General features: G+C 37.1%; 1 protein-coding gene across 3 annotated transcripts in view; it reads right to left on the minus strand.

The window, feature by feature from the left end:
• The window catches only part of SLC6A15 (solute carrier family 6 member 15), a 46,848-nt gene extending 25,858 nt beyond the window's left edge, over nt 1–20,990 (minus strand). The window contains exons 1-2 of one of the 3 annotated variants that reach the window (XM_004583070.2): nt 19,637–19,731; nt 1,942–2,409 (exon numbers count right to left, since the gene is read on the minus strand). In XM_004583070.2, the coding sequence (XP_004583127.2) occupies nt 1,942–2,230 (289 nt within the window). In that variant the 5' untranslated portion in view covers nt 2,231–2,409; nt 19,637–19,731. Of the gene's footprint in view, nt 1–1,402; nt 1,604–1,941; nt 2,410–19,636; nt 19,732–20,910 lie in introns of those variants that run through there. The other 2 variants (XM_058673350.1, XM_058673351.1) reach the window with 2 other exon arrangements.
• Nucleotides 20,991–21,313: the final 323 nt, after the last annotated feature.

The raw sequence follows: 21,313 nt of genomic DNA on the forward strand, positions 1-21,313 counted from the left end.
ACATATGCAAAGAATGCTGTATTGCCAAACAGAAGACAGGGACCAATAATACAAAGAGTAAGTTGATCTCTATATGTGGAAATATGGTGAAAGAGCCTTTTTTCTAGTAAAGTGGTAGTAAATAAAGAATTATTCCAGAGCTTTCTACCAAAACAGATAGGGTGGCAGAAAGCAACCTTTTCAGCCCAAACAGCCTTCTTCCTTAACTGTCTGGCTAGGAATATTTGCAAAGGGGGAAATGTCAAAATCAGAATTCCTTTTGAGTTACTCTTGGCAAATGACATGATTTCTCAGAAACAGTTGCTAGCAGATCTGTTAAATAATTTATATGTCATGATGCAGATTAGATGAGAAGTTTACAATTTCAATCCAGAGGGAAACACCAAGTTCATGTGCTGATTCTTACTTCTCAGGCATTACTATTAATATGTCTCTTGGTGTGTACCAGTTTGGATTAAATTTAAAAAAAGCATATTTTTGTCTTGTCACCATAACACCTTGGTTCTATTTTATTATTTTTTTTAATCTCTTAGTAGATAAAAAGAATTTTCAGGGTAGTGTGGTGCTGCACTTGGGACACATGAATCCCATATCAAAGTGTTTCTTCAAGTCCTGGCTCTAATGCTTCTAACACAGCCTTCAGGGGAGGCAGCATGTGATGGTCCAAGTACTTGGGTTTCTGCCATCATGCACCAGATATAGATGGAATCTCTGGTTGCAAGACTCGGCCTGGCCCTACCCTGATTGTTGTGGATATTTTTGAAGTGAAACAATGGATGGAAAATATCCCTCTTTCTCCTTCCTATCACGTTATCCTGTCTTTCAAATAAGTTAAATAAGTAAGCAAATACACACTTTAATAATTTTCATAATAATGACTGTAGTTGATTAGACACAAGGCTCATAGTTTATGATTCCATTAAAAAGAAAATCAATTGGTCCAGTCAATAAAACTGCCATGATCTAAATTCAAATATCAAAGCCCCCTTTCTAGCCTTTGTGTGCTGAAACGCATGAATTATGGAAATATCGAATATTTATCCACTTTTATTTTAATAGTTTTCATGGTCATAGATAGTAAAATCGCAACCCAAAATTAGTTAATTGAACATTTTGTTTAATTTTAATGTACTATGAGGCAGAATCATGTGTGAACACTTTCTTCCTTTTTAAAGAATTTTCCTAGACTATACGGACAATTATTTTTTTGCTAAATAACCCCTTATAATTATATGCACAAATACAAAAGTAAGAATATCAAAGATGGTATAGATATATTTGCTCAAAAGTAAGAATCCTTTTAAGGGTTTCTTTGAAACTGAACATTATCCCCCAGTACCATACAACTAGAAGTTGAATATGTGAGGTAAGGATGAAGAATGACTGGCATTGTGTTAATTACCTGAGTACATTCCTTCTACTGGGATCTAACAGTTCTGGTCAGCATTTGAAGGTAATCATTCTAAATTACATGCCATTTTTGCTTAAATGAAGGCTGAGGCAACGTAAAACTCAGACTTAACAAGTCATGGAGAGAAAATTCTGTCTTCCTTCACCAGTTTGTCTTATATGAGAGCTTTAGGTCATTCTCCAAAGGGAATAACTGACAAGCACAAAGGATGCAACATTTGTTAGAGAAGTTCAAATCAATAAATCAAAGATGTTCATAGCATCCACAGAAAGAATGTGAAAATGTGTTACCCTTAAGCAATCACTGAGTATTTGTAGCAAGCCAATCTGCTCCTATGGAAACCTGATCTGAAAACAGAGCTGGACACACTTCCCACAAAGGAGTTTTCTCTAGCTTCTCAATGGAATTCATAGTCTCAAAATTAATGAGCATGCAGTAGCTACCAGAGCGTCTTAAAGCAAGCAACTGCAATTCACTACAACCACCAATCACACAGACACACAGACACATGGAAAAAACAAGCGACTTACCACCTCCATTCTTCTGACATAAATACGGGAATCGCCACACATTCCCTAAGCCTACAGAAAACCCAACTTGTGCCAAGATGTACTGTAGTTTACTGTTCCAGGCTGGTCTTTCATCTTCGATTTCAGAAGCTTCTTCAATATCTATGTCTTTCTCTTCCTGGACATCAACAATCAGTTCACTCTTCTTAAAAGCATCATCAGCTGAGTCTTCATTGGAAAGAAGGTCTTTGACAGACTCAATAACCTCATCATCAAATTCTCTTTTTACCACCTTGCTATTCTTAGGCATTGGAAAGTATAGGAAGTATTATTAATACAAACTCCTTGCAGAAAATGTGTTAATTTTTCCTTTCACAAAATGTTACTTGATATGAAGTACAGAATGGGGAGGATTTCAAATAAATCCTTGATTCAAGGTGATAAAGTCTTATGAATCCTTGGCCTCTATGTCCAATAGTGTGTTGGAACCTGGAAAATTATAAGTTGAAATGTGACAGTACTTAATGACAAAAATATTAAAAACATTAACACCTTTTATTGTTGTTTTTACAACAGCAACTATTTATACAGATTATAAAGCATGACTGTCCTTAGCCATTTTGAATGTATTTCAAGAATTGCAGAAAATCATCAAACACATTAGTGTCAAATATATTTTCTTTTGGCTAATTTCATCTTTTTTATAAAATTTTATTTTGCACTCAGATATATGCTAGTGCATAACACATACTCTGTTCGCTTATTAAAATTTAGTGACTTTCTTAATTCTCTTCCTTCATAGACCTTTCTTATATATCTCTTATTTTAATATTACATACATAAAGGCATGTCAACCTTATAAATTTGTCATATGTGTATGTGTGATTTCCATTAATCTATTCATCCATTCACACATTTTAGATTAATTGTGATTAGACTTTATGAGAAAAATCATCAGTGAATGATATCAGCTCCATTTTTAAGGAGCTTATATCGCATAAAGAGAAAGGTACATCCCAAAGCACTACAATACACTGCAAAATGAAATGATCTGACATCATTACAATAGGAAAGATCAGGAATGTTATGTATTCTTCAGTGACATATTGATCATTCAATAGCATGTTATTTAACTTCATGTTGCTGTAAATGTTTTTTTATTACTGTTCCTGTTGTTAATTTGGGTTCATGGCTTTTCATTTAATGGGAAGTATAGTAACTGTGTTAGAAACTATCATGACAAGTTGTAAAGATACAATGCCATCATCTCTACTTCCAAACCAAAGATGAACTCATGAAGAAACTGTTGAATACCTCTTGACAATAGGACACTGGACTCTGTGCCATCGTCCATACCTACAATGTAAGGTTACACCTAAATAACAGAATGATGGACATGTGACTGTTTATGAAGGACTATACTGCTGTAAATATGGTGGAAATCAGTGCGGGGAGGGGATTTGGAGAAAATGGAGAGAAACTCCAGAGCTCATGGAACCACATTGTAAAATGATGATAATAGCAATAATAATAAACTGGAGCTAAAGTTGGGCAGAAATGAAGTCACACCTAAGATAAAGAATGGTACAAACAGAAGTATGAAGTGGCAAAATTTCATAATGAAAAATAAGTAAATATTCTCTAAACCAGTGCAAGAAAAACAGCCATTACTTTTTCTCTCATATTTTTAGGACACATCTCATATCCTTATCTATATTCAGATACAGATCAAGTAAGCATACAAGGCTTACCTACAGTACAGTTCAACAGAATTGTCCAGTTTTAAAACCTGACTAAAGAAATGAGGGCTTCTCTATAAAGTTATTGGGGAGCTTCAGAAGTAACAGTCTAATAATTCTGCTATTCACTGCTAGAAAAATGGATATCCTTGATAGAATTGCTAATTATACTGACATTAAACGTTATTTTAAAAATCATATGAAAGAGCAGCATAGAATGTCAGGTACCTCAATGAAAGCAAATTCTTCAACTTTGCTATTTAGATTTTGCTCATCCTTTCTTGCTTCCAAAGTTAAGACACACACTGATATCAAATAACTCATTTACACCTTGATGAAGGCTAAGAGGAAACGATGAAGAAAATTCTGGAAAGAAAAAAGCATTCCCAAAATATTTTGAGCGATAGACCTATTTTCTAGAATGGCTTACCACAGTGACTATTTTTAAAAGGCAATTGCGGTTTGAACACAGAAACAGGTAATGAAGTTTGGGATTGTCAACCATTCAATGTGAATTATTTTCCCTATAAATCAAAAAATCTGAGTTGAATAATAAAGATTGAACAAGTGAAATTTTAAATTTTTTGCTGAAAGGATGCAAGCACATGAAATAATTATTCATGAGATATAAATAATGCAGATTAAATGCCTACATTTTTTTTTAAAGATTTATTCATTTTATTACAGCCAGATATACAGAGAGGAGGAAAGACAGAGAGGAAGATTTTCCGTCTGATGATTAACTCCCCAAGTGAGCCGCAACGGGCCGGTACGCGCCGATCCGAAGCCGGGAACCTGGAACCTCCTCTGGGTCTCCCACGCGGGTGCAGGGTCCCAATGCATTGGGCCGTCCTCAACTGCTTTCCCAGGCCACAAGCAGGGAGCTGGATGGGAAGTGGAGCTGCCGGGATTAGAACCGGCGCCCATATGGGATCCCAGGGCGTTCAAGGAGAGGACTTTAGCCACTAGGCCATGCCGCCGGGCCCGAATGCCTACATTTCTATCGTCTTCAGATAAAAGGTGTTGGCATAGTAACAACAGACGCACAAATATTGATTTGGTCTGATAAATGTAGAGTTGTGTTATAATGCTACTGATCATTATTTGTCCAACTTCTGGTACGTGTCTACCAACCTCGGCTTTTTCAGTAAATGCTGGGTCTCAATTTGTTTATTTTCATACACACAAAAAAGATAGGGATGTTTCCAAGCTTACAGACATGAATATAGCAGAAACACCCATCATTTTAAAAAGAAAATTTTTGGAAGATCACGTCACAAACTAGTTATCATAGAAATTGTTATATTTATTCTATTTATTTCTTATCTTTGAATGGCAAATGTATTAAAAAATAAGAATAAAAATATACTTTTGGATACTCTTACATCTTTATCAAGTGAATAGTTATCATCAACAGTTTCTATTTGGTCAAAGTTTTTGATGGTCATATTTTCTATTTTAAAAATAAGATTCAATGTAAACAAATTTTAAATGCAAAAGTATACAATATAAAAACTAACAAAACATTAATATGTATACTTATATAATACAACTTTATACTAACTATTAAAGCTGAAGTGGACATATCAAAGTGATCATAAACATATATTTACATCCCTTTAAAGCTTTTTTCCTATTGTAAACAAAAAATGGTAGAATAATGATATTACGGGTAGAATAACTTAGGATCCCTTGTTAACTCTATTTCTTGCTCCGTCTCCTACCTCCTGCTCTTTGGGTTGGTTGTAAAAACAAATGGAAAGAAATCTCAATTAACAATGAAAATGTTACAATTACATGTAAGCCTGGGACAGGTTTGGGGGTGTGCTTTTTTAGAGTATGGCTTTGTTTATCTCACATTCATATCTTCATTTAAGCTTGTCTGCCAGATGTTGCTGTACGTGCTAGTGTTATTGCTAAAGGACCCTACACCCACTTACAAGAGACAATTGCTCTGTGCACAGGCCTCCTATTGACATATGTAAAGCTATGACTCGAGAGTTTCTGAACAGATTTGTAAAAATGAAATCTAGGGATAACAATTTAGAAGAGAAACACAACTTTTTTGAAAGATAAAAAGCCTTATGAATTCCAAAAGCCTGCCTGCAATACTAAATCCAAAAAGGTGGGCCATTAAGTGTAGACTAAAAAGAGATTGGTTATTGTCAGGAATGTAGTACAATTTTTATATTTGGAAGTATCACCAAAAATTAATCAGAAATGGCCATGTTCAGGAAGTGGAAGATGATAAAAGTTTGGTATCAAGAGTTCACTTGCACAGTAGTAGAATAAATATCAAGTATCCGCATAGCCTCTGCCAAATTAGCGCAATCCACTCTTGTGACAGAAAGGCAACTGGAGGACAGCCATCATCCTTTTTTTTTTTTTTTTTTTTTTAAGATTTATTTTATTTTTATTACAAAGTCAGATATACTGAGAGGAGGAGAGATAGAGAGGAAGTGGAGCCGCAGGGATTAGAACCAGCGGCCATATGGGATCAAGGCGAGGGCCTTAGCCACTAGGCCACGCTGCCGAGCCCATGCCATCATCCTTAAGGTGTAACTTCACTTGCACCTTAGACTTGCAGTAGTTGTTCTCCCCATTATTCAAGAGCCTCCTGTGTATGAGTGTAATAGAGAAAAGGTCAAAATACAGCCCAACATCTGTATATTGTAAAGGAAATTTACTGTGTCATGTTTATGTCTCTGGCTGGTTTTCTTCTATTGTACTATTACCTAGTAAAACCTAAATTATATACTGATTCCTTACCAAAGATATTGACAATCTTTTCTCCAGAGAATAAATCCAAACTGTCAGTGTGGAATCCCCTAGTACATTCTATACGTGCTTCATTTAAGTGACATTACTTATCAAAAAGAAAAATGGCAAGATAGAACTCTCCTCACTGAAACACATGATTAGTTGCTAAGAATGAAAAAGTTGAAAAAGTTTTGTGCAGAAACCAGAGTCGAGTTGCACTGGCTGAGAGAGGAATAAACCTAAGTGACAGACAAGGAGGAATATAAGCACACATCAAGGAATGGAAGTATCCCAGGAGTCAGAGATCATTTAAATAATAATCAGTGTGGAGAAAGGGTGGCAGGAACGCAAGCTAGTACACTCATAGAAAACAATATGGGAATTTGTGGGGGAAAAAAAAGCTCAAAATTGTCCAGCTTTCCTACTTAGGAAAAATATATCCAAAGGAAGTAAAATTCACTCACATGTTTATATAATCAAAATCCACAATAACAAAGATATGGACTCAACCAAAATGTGCATCAGTTCATGACTGGATAAATAATGTAATATATTTACAAAAGAGAATATCACTGCACCATCAAAAGGATATAATCCTGGACACATAGCAAAAAATAGAACTGGAGAGCACTATATTAAGTGAACTAAGTTAGGCATGGAAAGATAAGTATCATCTGTTTCCTCTTATGTATGGAAGCAAATAGTATTGAAAGCATGAAATTGTATGGATGCCACATTTTTTGGCATAAATTTCAGATACATTATCTGATCGATTTGTACCATATACAGAACAATTTACTTTCTACCCTTCTCTATTGACTTTATGACCATTATCATGAATCCCAAATTTTGTGAAATTATAGCTGTTTTCAAGAAAAAAATAGCAGATACATATATGGATATAATATCCACATATGAATATGGAAAATGTTAAAATATATTGTTATAAATTTTAAAAATTGTATCATTTTAAATCTAAAAAAGGAAAAATTATTAACAAGATAAAAAATATTAATTCAATGGGTGGATTTGGGACTGACGTTGTGATGTGCGGGTTAAGCCACTGCCTGCAATGCCAACACCGATATGGGAGCTGGAGCTGGTTTGGGTTCCCATTCCACCAAAGTGCTAAGGCTCTGTGTCCATGACTCACATAAAGCTCCTGGCTCTTGGCTTTGGCCTGGCTCAACCCTGGTCACTGTGAACATTTGGGGAGTAAACCAGTGGATGAACCTCTCTCTCTGTCACACACACACACACACACACACACACACACACACGAAAATAATATTTCATGTAATTTAGGGAGAAATACATACTGGGGCCTCATCATATAATATTTACCAACAAATTTATAATTCCAGACAGGACAGAATTAATAAAATGTAAAACATTAAAAGATCAAATGACAAAGGTTTTGCCTAGAAATTTAAATTTTTTTAAATTTAAAACATCAATACCATTAAAACAAAAAAGGAGGAAAAGAATGCCTAGGAATTCAAAGCGGTAGGAAGAAGAAAAAAATGGTATTAGTCCCTTTCTAACAACAACAACAAAAAGTGGGTTTTCTAATTAACTTGTATACCAGTTCCAGTTGAGCCTTATGAGGCTGGAGGTTAGGGACTGAGACATGGGAAGTGAGAGCCTATATGATCATGACATTTAGCAAACCAAGAGAGAAAATCAAATGATGAACAAAATAACAGAAGCCATGGTAAAGAAGTGAGCACCAACTTAAACAATGAATAGCAACTATGTTTATGGGACAAAGGTATAAGTTAAAAGTAAAAACTAACAAAACATGGAATTTGATATAGGAGGAAATGAAAATGATAGAAATAAAATGTAATTGTTCTTATCTTCTACCTAGGAAGTAATAGATACTGAATTAAAATGAAACCTGAATTCTAAAAGAGACTAATGTCTGCAACCTTTGTGTTTTCATCTGCCCTTTCTTAATTAACAATCAAGACATTTCACAGGAATCAATAGCCTCGCGTGAAAAAGCACACAATGGTGCCAGACATGCTACAGTGTCAGAAATGGACTGGATGTTAATTGTACTTCCAGTTCTATGACCTTGGCTAAGTTAATTTTCTCAATTTCCTCATTAACAAAAGAAGGGCAATAATAGGTTTATCTAATAATAAAGGGGATGGATGAATGCCAGACTCTGAGAGCACCACTGGTATGGTTGTACTGCATTCCAATGGCTTGGTTGTGCGTTACTCCATTAAGATGTAATGTACACAACCGATACTGTGTTACTCTCTTTAACCACCTTTTGAGAAAAATCAGTAATTTTTTGCTACACAACATATCCCTTCAAAACTCAGTACTGAACAAACCATGTCATAATTCATGTGAATCGGAATATGAGCGAGGCTTAGATGACTGGTTGTTCTGATTTTTACTTGAAGCACTTCAGCTATCAGTCAGCTCAAGCCTAAGACTGTCTAACTTACCTGCCCCACACCCTAATTTTCCAACATGCAGTCTCTCCAATATGCAAGCCCTGATTTGTTTACAGTAACAACTCATATTTCCAATGACAGCTTTAAGTTCAACTTAATCTCAAGGGTTACTAGAAGCTTCTGTTTGTGTCACATTGCAGCAGTCTCACTAGCCAAAGAAAGCCTCACATCTATGTCCATCTACAGTCAGGAAGCAAGAGATACAACCCAGTTGTTGATGAAACAAAGTTGAAACGCAAAAGGCATGAGCACTGAGGACAGAAAACTAGCAAGACCATGTTTGGAAAAAAACCTTCTACATTTGGCCAGTCTGATATCCCTTCCAGGTAGCTAGAATCCTGAGAGCAGAAACAGAGATCAAAAAATCTCATTCCATTCCATTCCATGAAAGGCATTATGCCCCGTCTATAATTACTAACTGTAATCATGGACCCGGTTTCTAGTTTTCACAACACTTTTCATTCTTTCCCTTTTCCATCTCATTGCCAAGCACTGCATTGTTTCTTTGAGGCCCTGTGACCCTGCCAGAGCTTGGTAACCCTGTCTCTTGGCCAACGTAAGTTTCTACAGCTTGCATAGATCCTAAATAACATACATTACAAATGCAACACTATAGTTATCTTTCTAGTAATATATCTGGATCTGAGCACTGATTTTACATCACTTAACTTCGGCATTACATTTACATTTTCCTCATTCTCTAATTATTATATTGCTTTAATTACCTCCATGTATATTTTTCAGAACAAATCTACCTTCAAGGACTTAAAACTAGACACAACACATCTTAATATCAACATAATAAATTTCAGATTCAGTTTCTCTCAAATCATTTGTTTTTAAGATTATTTTGTCTCTACATATAATGTTCAGAATATTTTGTGCATTTATATTAATAAAAAAAATTAGTAAAATCAGCCATCTCAGATTTTAGATCAAAGTACATTAAGTAAATGAATTCAATTTGGAAATACTTACATCTTAAAAAAATCCAATCTAGAAACATGATATCTCTTTATTTTTCTCTAATTTCCTTCAGTTGCTTCAAAGATGCCAATGGTCCAATTTTGCAGACTTTATTACATTTATCCTGAATTAGTATATGGTGTTTTATATCACAGTATTGTTTTTTTTAATTTCAAGTTGCAATTATTTTTGTTAGTATTATTGTTAATAAAATTTCTTTTATAAATGCAAGTTTTCCATCTTGCAATACTGCTAAATTAGTTTTTATCTTTTTAAAAGATTTCTTAAGATTTCCATTTACACAGTCATGTCACCAACAAGTACTTCTCTAATCATTTATCTTTAATTTCTTTGTCTTGGCTTATTTTTCTAGCTATCACATTTACTTACAAAAAAATGCTGACAAGAAATGCCAAGAGCAAATGTTCTCTCCTAATTCCAAATGCTACTGATAAAGTACTTCATATTTCACCTTTTGGGGGGGGGGATTTCCATTATACATTTTTTTCACAGATATTCCTGTTCATTTTGAAGAGGTTAGTTGTTGGTTATTTTCATGCTTTGTTTAGTACAGATTTTTAAAAATTATGAATAAATATTAAAGTTGGAATATGTTTTTCATTTATTAAAATAATCATAATCAGTTAATATAATGGTGCTTCCAAAATATGGAAAATAAAATTAAAGGATCTCTGTTGTGATGCAAAAATGTTAAAGCCATGCGTTACACACATTTCCAACAGCTTTTTGAAGATGCCTCTTAGTTTATTACACTTGGTACTTTCACATCTTCAACATCATCCTTCATTCATACAATGACACTCACTTGTTCAGGAGTTACCTTTTCTCATATTTCAATGCAATAAGTCTTCTAAAACATTGTTTGAATTTTCTTCAAATGTATTAATAGAAATGTGAGTACATTTTGTTTCATATTTTGCTTCTCTGGTTTTGTTGGACTTACAAAGTGAGCTTTGAACTAATTTCTCTTTTATTTTTTGAGAGAATACTTGTAGGATTAGTTTCATTATGTCCTTCGGTGTTTGGCAGTACTCACCAAAACAGCCATCTGTGCCTTTGGTTTTCTTTCTGAAAATATTTTAAATTAAAATTCCTATTCCTTTCATTGATTTATACCCACATAGATTTTCATTTTCATACTAATACTCATGATAAACTATCTTTCTTGAAAAATTCATACATCCCATCTAAGATGTCAAATGATTTTCATAATATTTCAAAGTATTTCACAAAGTATTTGTAGTAAGATATCATTTTATTTATTCCTGCTAGTAGTACCTTTTTCTCTGCTTTTGCCTTGAATAGTCTTACTAGTATTATTTGTTAGAAAATTAAGTCAGCGCTCTCTGAAATTCTCAGTCCATTTCGTAAGACATTTTCGCTCTCAAGCTTGGAAAACACTTTCATTAAATTTTAATATTTCCAATAAAATATGCAAAAATTTGAACTTGAGGATGACTGCTTGCATATCAGAATGAGGTACAACTCAAGCAGAACTCCCTATGTTGACAAATATTTGGACATTGGTCACAAGTTGAAATTTATAATGCACTGAAACATCATAATATATCCCTGAAAAGTTAAAATTGTGTTAAACCTTTTTGCATATGAAGAAATATGAAACTCATGAGTTCAAATAAAATACATTTCAAATTTTAATATATAAAAATAAAATTTTAGAAAGTAAAAATTATCTGAATAAAATCAAAATATTGACTCATTGTAACTATGACTAGCACAGTTTGTTGATTAGTGTATTGCTATGAACAAACCACAAAAGGAAAAAGACAAGAGATGAAATACAGCAAATATTTTGAAAAATAATCAAAATTATTTAACAGAAAATTCAACTAACTTTTTTTTAAAAATTTTTAACTTCTTTTCCATAAAAATTTTGTATTGAGAAAAAAAAATAACATCACAAACCCAATAAAAAGGGAGGGAAAATTTAAAATGAGAATATATTGTCGCAGTTGCATATTTTATTAAATATTTGTTTTGCCCAGAAAGGAAGCATTATAATACACTGATCGAAATAGCCAACTTGTTTGTAAAAAGTAACCCCACACATGAGGGAAAATGTGAAGAAACTAGGCCAGTCATACTTTACTGGTGGGAATGCAAACCGAAACTATGTTAATGTAAAAATAATAGGAAAAAACATAGGGTAACAAATGGAGGATTGAAGGAGGGATGGAGAGTGAGGGAACCTGTGGTCTTACAACTGTATCTATTAAATACATGAAAAAAATTTCACAATGGTTTTTAACACTAATAATGGGCTTCTCAGTGACCATCAACTGCATTCAGGAACATAGCTCACAGAAATAAAAAAACTTGCGAAATTTACACACAAATGTTCTTTGTAACTTCATCCATAATAATGAAAAAATTAAAACTTACCCAAACGTGATTCACTGAGTGAATGACTGAACAAATTTCACTACATCCATGTCATAAAATATAATTCAGCATTAGAAGGGAAATAACTATGGACAAAACTGTAGATGAACTTCAAAGATGTTGAATGAAAAACATTAAAAAGTAACTGAAAGTCAAAAACACATAAATTTTGGTGGAACATTTTGAATGTCTCGCTTATGGAACAGCAATACCATATTTAAAAAAATGAAGAAAAATGTCACCTTTAGGGCAGGGTTGTGACACAAAAGGCCTGCATCTCATGAATGAGCTGAGTTTGAATTCTAAAATCTCAGCTTCTTATCAAGCGTCCTGCTAATGAACCTAGAAGGCTGTGGAGGACGGCCCATGGACTAGTGCCCCTGTCATCTCTGTGGGAAGCCAGATGCAGTTCCTTACTCCTGACTTTGGCTGGGTCTAGCCTCTGCTGTTGAACCACCCAGGGAGTAAACTAGAAGATGGAGGAGACTCTGATGTTTTTGCCTATCTGCCTGCCTGTCTGTCTTTCAACCTACTAACTAAATCTTTTGAAAAATAAAGTGCATGTGTCTGCTGGAAAGCATGCAGAAAATGATAGGAAGAGAGGGAGAAAGAAAATCAAACGGATGTTCCAGTTCCTTGGGCTGAAGCCCCAGGGCTGAGGACAAAGGCCTTGATAGCCTAGCCAGTTAACACCAAATGGAATGGAGGAACCACACAACTGAACCCAGTTACTCCAACACATGATGAGAAATAAGTCATGGTTTTAGGATGGGGTATAGTGTGTCATAAAGAGTTGAAACATTTGACCCTGGGGGAAGGTAAATTAAATATTATTGGAGTTAATTGAAAGCATAAATATTTTTGCAAAAATGTAAACTACTGAACATTCAAAATAGGCAATAGACTTAAAATTTTAAATCCATACAGTAATTTTCTTTATATCCTCAAAGTTAGTATCAATGTTCAAAGCCACATTTGGTTTTATGTAAAATGTCATGTAGACAATCTCAGGAATGAAACAAGGATTATGATTAGGAAGTAAACATTTACAGAAATACTCATAAAGGATTATTAGCACAAAACCTACATATATAAAACTGGTAATTTACAGCTAATATACCACTTTCTTAAACACATCATACCCAATATTAAATAGTCCATTTACTAGCTCTCTAAGTATTCATGAATTGGAAAAATCAATTTAGTAAATCTGCCAATTGTCTCTAAAGTAATACATGGTTTAATACTATTATGAAAATATCAGAAATAAATATAGACAAGGTTATTCTAAGATTTATAAAAAATGCAGACACTGGACAGCTATAAATACTTTCAGAATTTCACAAAAATGAAAACAAAACAATAACCCTGATTGCAAAATTTACATTTGTACATTTATGGAAATTATGTAGAAGAGACACACAAACAGGGCCACCACAGCAGTTCAACAGGGTAATCCTCCACCTGCAAGCACTGGCATGCCATATGAGTGCCAGTTTGTGTCCCAGCTGCTCCCCTTCCTATCCAGCTCCCAGCTTGTGTCCTGAGAAAGTAGGGCAGGATGGCCAAATCCTTGGGAACCCTGAACCACATGGAAGACCTAGAAGAAATCTTGGCTTTGTATTGGCTCAGCTCTGGCCATTGTGGCCATTTGGGGGAGTGAAAAGTAGATGAAAGATATTTGTCAGTAAATATACCTTTCCTATAACAGCAAACAAGTCTTTGCCAAAAAAGACACACACACAAACATACACACACACACACACACACACACACAATGGAACAGAAGACAGTGCACAGAATGGTATAAAACACTGATATGCCCACTGATTCTTGGTAGACACACAAAAGTAATGACAATGGAGGAAGGATTATCTCTTGTCACAACTGAAGAAACAAATCTCCCTGGAAAAATATAAGCCTCCAAAATTTTAGACATGAATGTGAAGCAGAAGACTTCAAAATCTTGCAAGTAAAACTTATGAAGCAAAATCAGATGATAGAGTTAGGCAAAGAGTTATTTGATAGGATCCAATAAAGCAGCAATTGCTGAACTAGGTCTCAAAACTCTTACTCGGTAAAAGATCCTATTAAGAGGATTAAAACACAAGCTAAAAACGAGGAAATTTTTGAAAACCACATATTAAACAAAACATTAGTATTACAAAAAAGAACTTTTAAAAGCTAATCACTAAAAATTAATTTGGTAAAGTACAAAAAAAATTTCACTAAATACATCATGGATGGAAATGAGATCCAGGATTATTAGCCATTGGGTAAATGAAAATTAAAACCACGTGAAGAGTCACTATTCAGATGATCCCAAACTTTACAATGGTCTAATTTAAGATATTTTAGGCTGTACAAATGGTGGGAATGTGATCTGCCACCAGTAGAAAATTCCCTTGGATACTGAATTTTGACCTTTATATATATATATATGCGATGTATATGCAATGGATAGTGGCAATGCAGGGCAGCTCTTAATCAGGCACAAGATCACTAGAGTAAATGACTGTTCACTGCAGCATACTGTTTCTAAGCTATGGTTAGTACATCAGATTAATTACATGCATTTTCTGACATGAGAACATTTCAAAATACAGTGAATTTACTGGAATATAACCTCACTATCAATCAAGCAGCATCTATGTGCCTGACACAATGGTTGTCACAATGTCTAAAATTCAGTGACAAGCCTACTCTGGAAAAGTTATGGATAAAATATTATTATTCGATTATTGCTAATAAGATTGCAAAATGGTTCAACCACGCTGGGAAAAAAAGTTTCCTCAAAAACTAAGCATGAGACAACAATGTAACACAGCAATTACAGTTCTGCACTTTTATCCCAGATAAATGAAAAATTTAGGTTCCAAAGAACCCTTTATTAGAGGGGCCTCAGTATTCTCATTCACAATCATACAGAGAACAGAGGGCTCTTTCATCCATTGGTTCACTCCCTAAATGACCTCAAGAACCAGAACTGGGTCAGTCCAAAGCCAGGAGCTACGAACTTCATCCAGGTTCCCCAGGTGAGTGCAGCAGCTCAACATTTGGGTCATCCTCTGTTGTTCTCTCAAGTCATTAGTAGGGAGCTGGATTGGAAGAGGAGCAGCCAGGACTCAAGCAGGTGCCCATATGGAATGCTGCACCACATGTAGAGGCTTAATATGCTATGCCAGAGCACCAGTCCTCAAATTACTCCTTTTTACACAATTACTATATGCTTAATTCTGTATTTAAATTTCTTACTTTAAAATGTCTTCAAAAACTTTATTATTATTTCATGATAGTTCCTTGGCTCTGGGACTTCCCTTGTCCATCCGACAACCCCCCCACCTCACTGATTTCCCCTATATCATTACAATAGTATAGCTCTTCATTAACAGTCATAAGTTCATCATTCTGCTATTTAAGTATATCCTGACAATGGCAGGTAGTGCAGCATCCTACTGTCAAGATATATTTAAGTTTCATTGGGAGTTCATCTCTGTTCTGGAAGTAGAGATGCATACTGCATTGCATCCTCACATCCGGATATGATCATCTTCAATACACAGCTACCACACATCCCTGTACATGAAAAGCCACAAAACAAAATCAACAACAGGAAGAAAAAATAGAAATTTACAATTCTATGAAGCTAAACAACATACTACTGAATGACTAATATGTTGCTGGGAAAATGAAAATCAAGAACCTTTTCAAAATTTTTTTACAATTTTTTTTATTATTATTGTTATATTATAATCATTTTATAATACAGTTCCATAGGCCCTGAGATGTCTCCTATCCACTCCCCTAACCCCCTCCCACCAATGATTTCTCCCATTTAATTACAACAGCATAGTTCCTCATAAACAGTAATAAGTCCATCATTGTGGGCATGGACAATGGCAGACTGTCCAGCATCCCATTGTCAAGACATATCCAACAGTTTGATTGGAAGTCCATCCTCGATCTGGAAGTATAAATGCACACTATACTGTAATCTCACATCTGGACATGTCAGTCTCCACTACACAGCCACTATAAAGTGCCCCCCACCCCACTGAAAAGTGACAAAACAAAACCAACCACAGGAAGAAAAACAGAAATTTACAATGCCATGATATTAAACAAGATGCTACTGGATATGATAGTCACCATTACACAGCTACTATACATCCCCTTAAATGAAAAGCCACAAAATAAAATCAACAACAGGAAGAAAAGATAGAAACTTGTAATTCCATGAAGTTAAATATTATGCTACTGAATGACTAATGTGTCACAGAAGATATGAAAAAGGAAATCAAGAAACTTCTTGAAAATTATGCTACTGTATGATCTATGAGAATCTATAAGAACTTTCTTGAAGAAAATGATGCTGCTGTATGAGCTATGAGTCAGTGAAGAATTTAATATAAAAACTGTTTTTGAAGAACTGAAAATAAAACAAAAACACCAAAATCCATGAGATATATTTTCTGCTCATCTTTGTTGGTGAAATGTGACTTCTGTAGGCAATGAATAGCCCACTAATCCACAACATTTGATTAATGAGTTTAAGCCATTTACATTCAGAATTAATATGGATAGGTGGTAATTTGATCCTGTCATTTTAGCAATGGGTGGTTCATTTTTTAAATTTAGTCTTCTGTTGTTAATTTACTGGGACATTCTCCACATTTGCCTGTGGTTTTGGTGGGTGCTATTCATTTTCTCTGTCAAGAGAACATCTTTAACCATCATTTGTAGGACAGATCTGGAAGAGGCATATTCTTTGAGCTTTCCTTTACTATAGAAGTATTTGATTTCATTTTTCAAAGACAATGGCAAGATCAGCACCACCAACAACCCAGTTATTTAGGATTCCTGGTGTCTACCTAATCCTGGGAACTACTCGAGCCAGAAGTGAGAAAAAGGTTGCATGGGCAATGGGGCACCTACAGCACAGGATCACAAGATGTGGAGACTGGTGAGCCAGGATCTGGGGCTATGGCAGAGACCCTGGAAGAAGTCTAACATAAGAGCTCAGCCCTAAACTCCCTGGAGGGAATGGCACAGGTCTGTAGATCTGTGGGTGACATGGCGTAGAAACTTGTCCTAAGGAAAAGAATCTGCTGTGCAATGATCAAGAGCAAAAGAAGAGACAGTGGCACAATGAATATTTCTGAAGACTCCCCTGCATAGAAGCAAAAGCCTTTGCCAATCCCAGAGTTACCTGAAGAATACATCGAAAAAATAGGGGCTAAAGAATTCAAAACTGACATATAGAGGAACCCCAACTAGACTCACAACTGACCTGTAGGAAACTACTGTAGGTCAGCTGACCTACTCACAGTGAACTCTACAGGCCTGAAGAGAATGCAGTGACATATTGCAGATTTTAAAGGGGAAAATTATCAGCCCAGAATAATGTAACCAAAAACTTTTCATCTCAATATAATAATTTCATTTTCCCAATTAATCTAGACACGTTATTCTCAAATCTCCAATTGATGTGTTATAGACCAAACTTAAAAACCTAGAACTACAAAAGCTCTATTTCTGTGCTTCTCCTTATAAAGGAGAATTATTGCTTTTAAAAAAAATAACTAAGTGAAAGCCCTTGGTATGACTGTATCATATATTTAGATGGAATCTGATAATTTGCTCCTAAGTGTTCTAACATGTAACTACGTATCTATCTTACATTTCCATCTCATCAGAATAAATCCCTAAAGTGAAACTGCTTGATCAAAGCTATATGATGTTTTAGTTTTGATAAATATTATCAATTGATCATTTATAAAATGTCTCAATATACATGAGCCCACGCAATATCATACAGTGCCTATATCCGTCTGCACTTTCCAATACAATGAGTTGACTTTTTTGTTTGTTTGCTTGTATCTTTAACAACTTAATAGGTGTAAAGGCTTCCAGGGCAAGCATTCTATTCAAAGTTAACAATCAAATTAACCCTGTGTGAAAAGGATATGATAGTGTACTAACCACAAGCAGTGACCCTTTCAGGCTAAGATCACCTGTGTCCTTGATCAGGCAGGTATGCACACTGACAGCCACTCTGCACGCCAGTCTATCCTTAGGAAGTGTCACAGAGAGAAGAGATGGTAAATATGCCTGAGGCAATATTTTACCAAATACATTTGTCAAAACTTTGTCAGTCATGGCATAAGAGTAGTTCTATAAGCAAAGTCTAAATAAAACTAAAACAACAAACAAATTGGCAATAAAGGAAGAGTCCAATCATGGAACTTTCAGTGTTTCTCATGCATCAGGCAATGTCTTTGATTTTTGTTAGTAATGCCTTCCGCTCAGAAATGACTTCAAAATCTGTTCTGAATGTGAATATACCAATATATATATAAGTATGCATATATGTTTAGTAATCAAGAGTTAACGTACTCTACAAAGGAGAAACAGAAGCAATAGAAAAGTTTTGTTAAACTCTGTTAATCACCCAAGCCCTTGTTAGGTCCATAATTCTAACTCAATGTTTTTTTTTTTTTAATTGCATGGATCTAACTGAAGAGTTTAAAGGAATGCAAGTTTCTTCTGTATTAATACACAATTTCATTCTAGGGTAGAAGAAGCATATTTTCTAATATATTCTAATATTGAACCATGATAATTGAGTAAATTAATGATTATAAGTATAGATTTTCAGGTTTCAGTAATTATTTTGACTAAGTATTTCAATAACAAAAAAGACCTTTCTTATGATTTCTGGTATTTCAAATACCTGAAGTATTCAATTTTAGAACCCCTTATTACTTTTTATTAATTAGTTGACAGTATTAATCTCTTAGAAAGTGTACAGGTATTTCTCTTAGTTCCACTAAAATACATTTTGAGTTCAGTGTGTTATTAATTCTCAAGTCATTGTACAATTAGAAAAGCTATGCACAATCGTTTGAGAGATTATCTTCCTTAAAAATTCTATTAGACTGCATACTGAGAACACATTGACAATTTCAATTGTAGCAAAACTGATTAGTAAATTCAACCTGAAGTTTAGTGAAATAAAATATTGCAACAAATATGCTAGGATCTTGTAAACAGAATAGCAGTACCAAACAAAAACAAAATTGCCCGATCGTCAAATCTCTTGAATTTCAATGAAAGCAATGTGCATAATCTCTAAACAAAATTCAACCCAGTACTATGTATTAAGCAGTTACAACCAATCAAGCGCTGTCGCTCAGCATCCATCTTCCAGAAATGGAAAGGGATGGAGTGAAAATAAAACAATCCCTCTAAAACACTTTGTTTCCTGGGTACCCTAGAAGAGCAACCCGGCACTGAAAACAGCTCGGACAAGGATGGGTGATGGGCAGAACCAACACGGCACAGAGAGCAAACCTTTTATTCTTCCCCAAACGCTGGGCTAGCGAAGCGTCCAAACGAATCCAACTGGCCTCCCTTTAAAACGCCGCAGAACCCAAGGCAACGGTCGCAGCCTCATTTGCATAAGCACCCAAACACTGCTGACGTCACTGCGCCGAGTCCGGTCCCGCCCCGTCCTACTCGGGCCGCTCCGGGCTGGGCGCGCGGAGGACCAGACGCAGGGGAGGACCTGGCGCACGGAGGACCGGGCTTACGGGGGGCCAGACGCCGGGGAGGGCCGGGCGCACGGAGGACCGAGCGCACGGAGGGCCAGACCCGGGAGGGCGCGCTGCAGCCTCGGCGCTCCGCTCCGCAGAAAGAATTCCCCGCAGGGTGGGTCACGCCCGCCTCCGGGATGTCTGGGCGTCGTGACGCATTCACATTGATAAAGCCAGTGCGCAAGTTAAGACCGGAAAAAAAAAAAAAGGCTTTCCCTGGGGCGTCCTACTGTAAGTCGGAACTGCGCGCACCAGACAAGAGAATGAAAGGCAGAACAGCGATCTGGGTTCCAATTCCTTCCCGTCCTCTTAAAAACAAACAAAAAATCGCGGTAGCACCACCCTCACTGCCCCAGGCTGTGCGTTCCCCCACGTGCCTGGTGCGCGGCTGGAGGCCCACGTTCGGACCTCGTCTCGCAGGAAGGCTCTGGGAGACAGGAGCCAAAGTCACGTGCAAAACCCTCAGCCTTAGGTGGTCGCCTTCCGCAGTTGCAAAAGCAACCAGAAGCGAATGGGAAATGAAGCCGGCTTGCTCTCCCCGCCCCGCCGCCCCACCCGCGCGAGCATCTGCTTCCAATTCACCTCCGGCGCGTCTCTCTCGCCCCGACCCTCCCAACTTTTCTCCAGGACTTCCCGGAGTCGGACCCCACCCTTCCATCTCGACTTCTCTCGGAAACCTGGGGGTCTCCGGAGACGCCGAGGGTAATTTTCACAACGGGAGCGAAGCAAGGATGGCGGCACGTTTTGACCCATGTGCTTTCCCATGTACAAGTGCCACCCGCCGTCGCTCTCCTCCCCATTGTGTACAGGTGCTGGACATGTGGCCCAGGGGGTCGCCCTCCCAGCCCAGCCTCGTCCTCCCAAGGCACTGAAGCCGTCTCTCTCCACCCCTCCAGGACCCAGCCTGAGGTCCTTCCCGGGATGCTGCTGATCAATTCTGCTCCCGGGCCTGGTCCCCTGGTCCCTGGGCGGCTAACGGCGAGCCCCACCCTAAGCCTAACCGAGCCCTTCGCATAGGACAGTTGTCCTTACCGTGAGGGTGCCGTGACCCAGCGCCTCTCGCTGTTTCTACGTCCCCGCGGCAACCGCAGCAGCGGCGACGGCTAAAGGGGTCGTGTCCAGGTATTCCCCCAGGAGACCGCAAAGAAGCTGCCTGGAGAGAAGTGGCCGCTGGGCGAGGGCGCGCGGCAGGAGAAGCTGGGATTAGGGGGTGGCTGCCTTGCGAGCTGCGGAGGAGAGACTCGTGAGTCGCGGTGCGTCTGCCAGGGAATCAGCGCGGGAGGCAGGCGCGGAGCCGTGCGCGCTCCAGTGTGTGTGAGTGAGGGTGTGACGGAGGCGCCCACGTGCCCGGCCCGCCCGTGCTGCGGGCGGCTGCAGGGGGCACAGGCACAGCAGAGCGCCCGCTGCGCGCCGCACCTACCAGCCGCCTCTTGAC

The sequence above is a fragment of the Ochotona princeps genome, chromosome 15, assembly GCF_030435755.1.
Source record: "Ochotona princeps isolate mOchPri1 chromosome 15, mOchPri1.hap1, whole genome shotgun sequence".
Classification (NCBI taxonomy): domain Eukaryota; kingdom Metazoa; phylum Chordata; class Mammalia; order Lagomorpha; family Ochotonidae; genus Ochotona; species Ochotona princeps.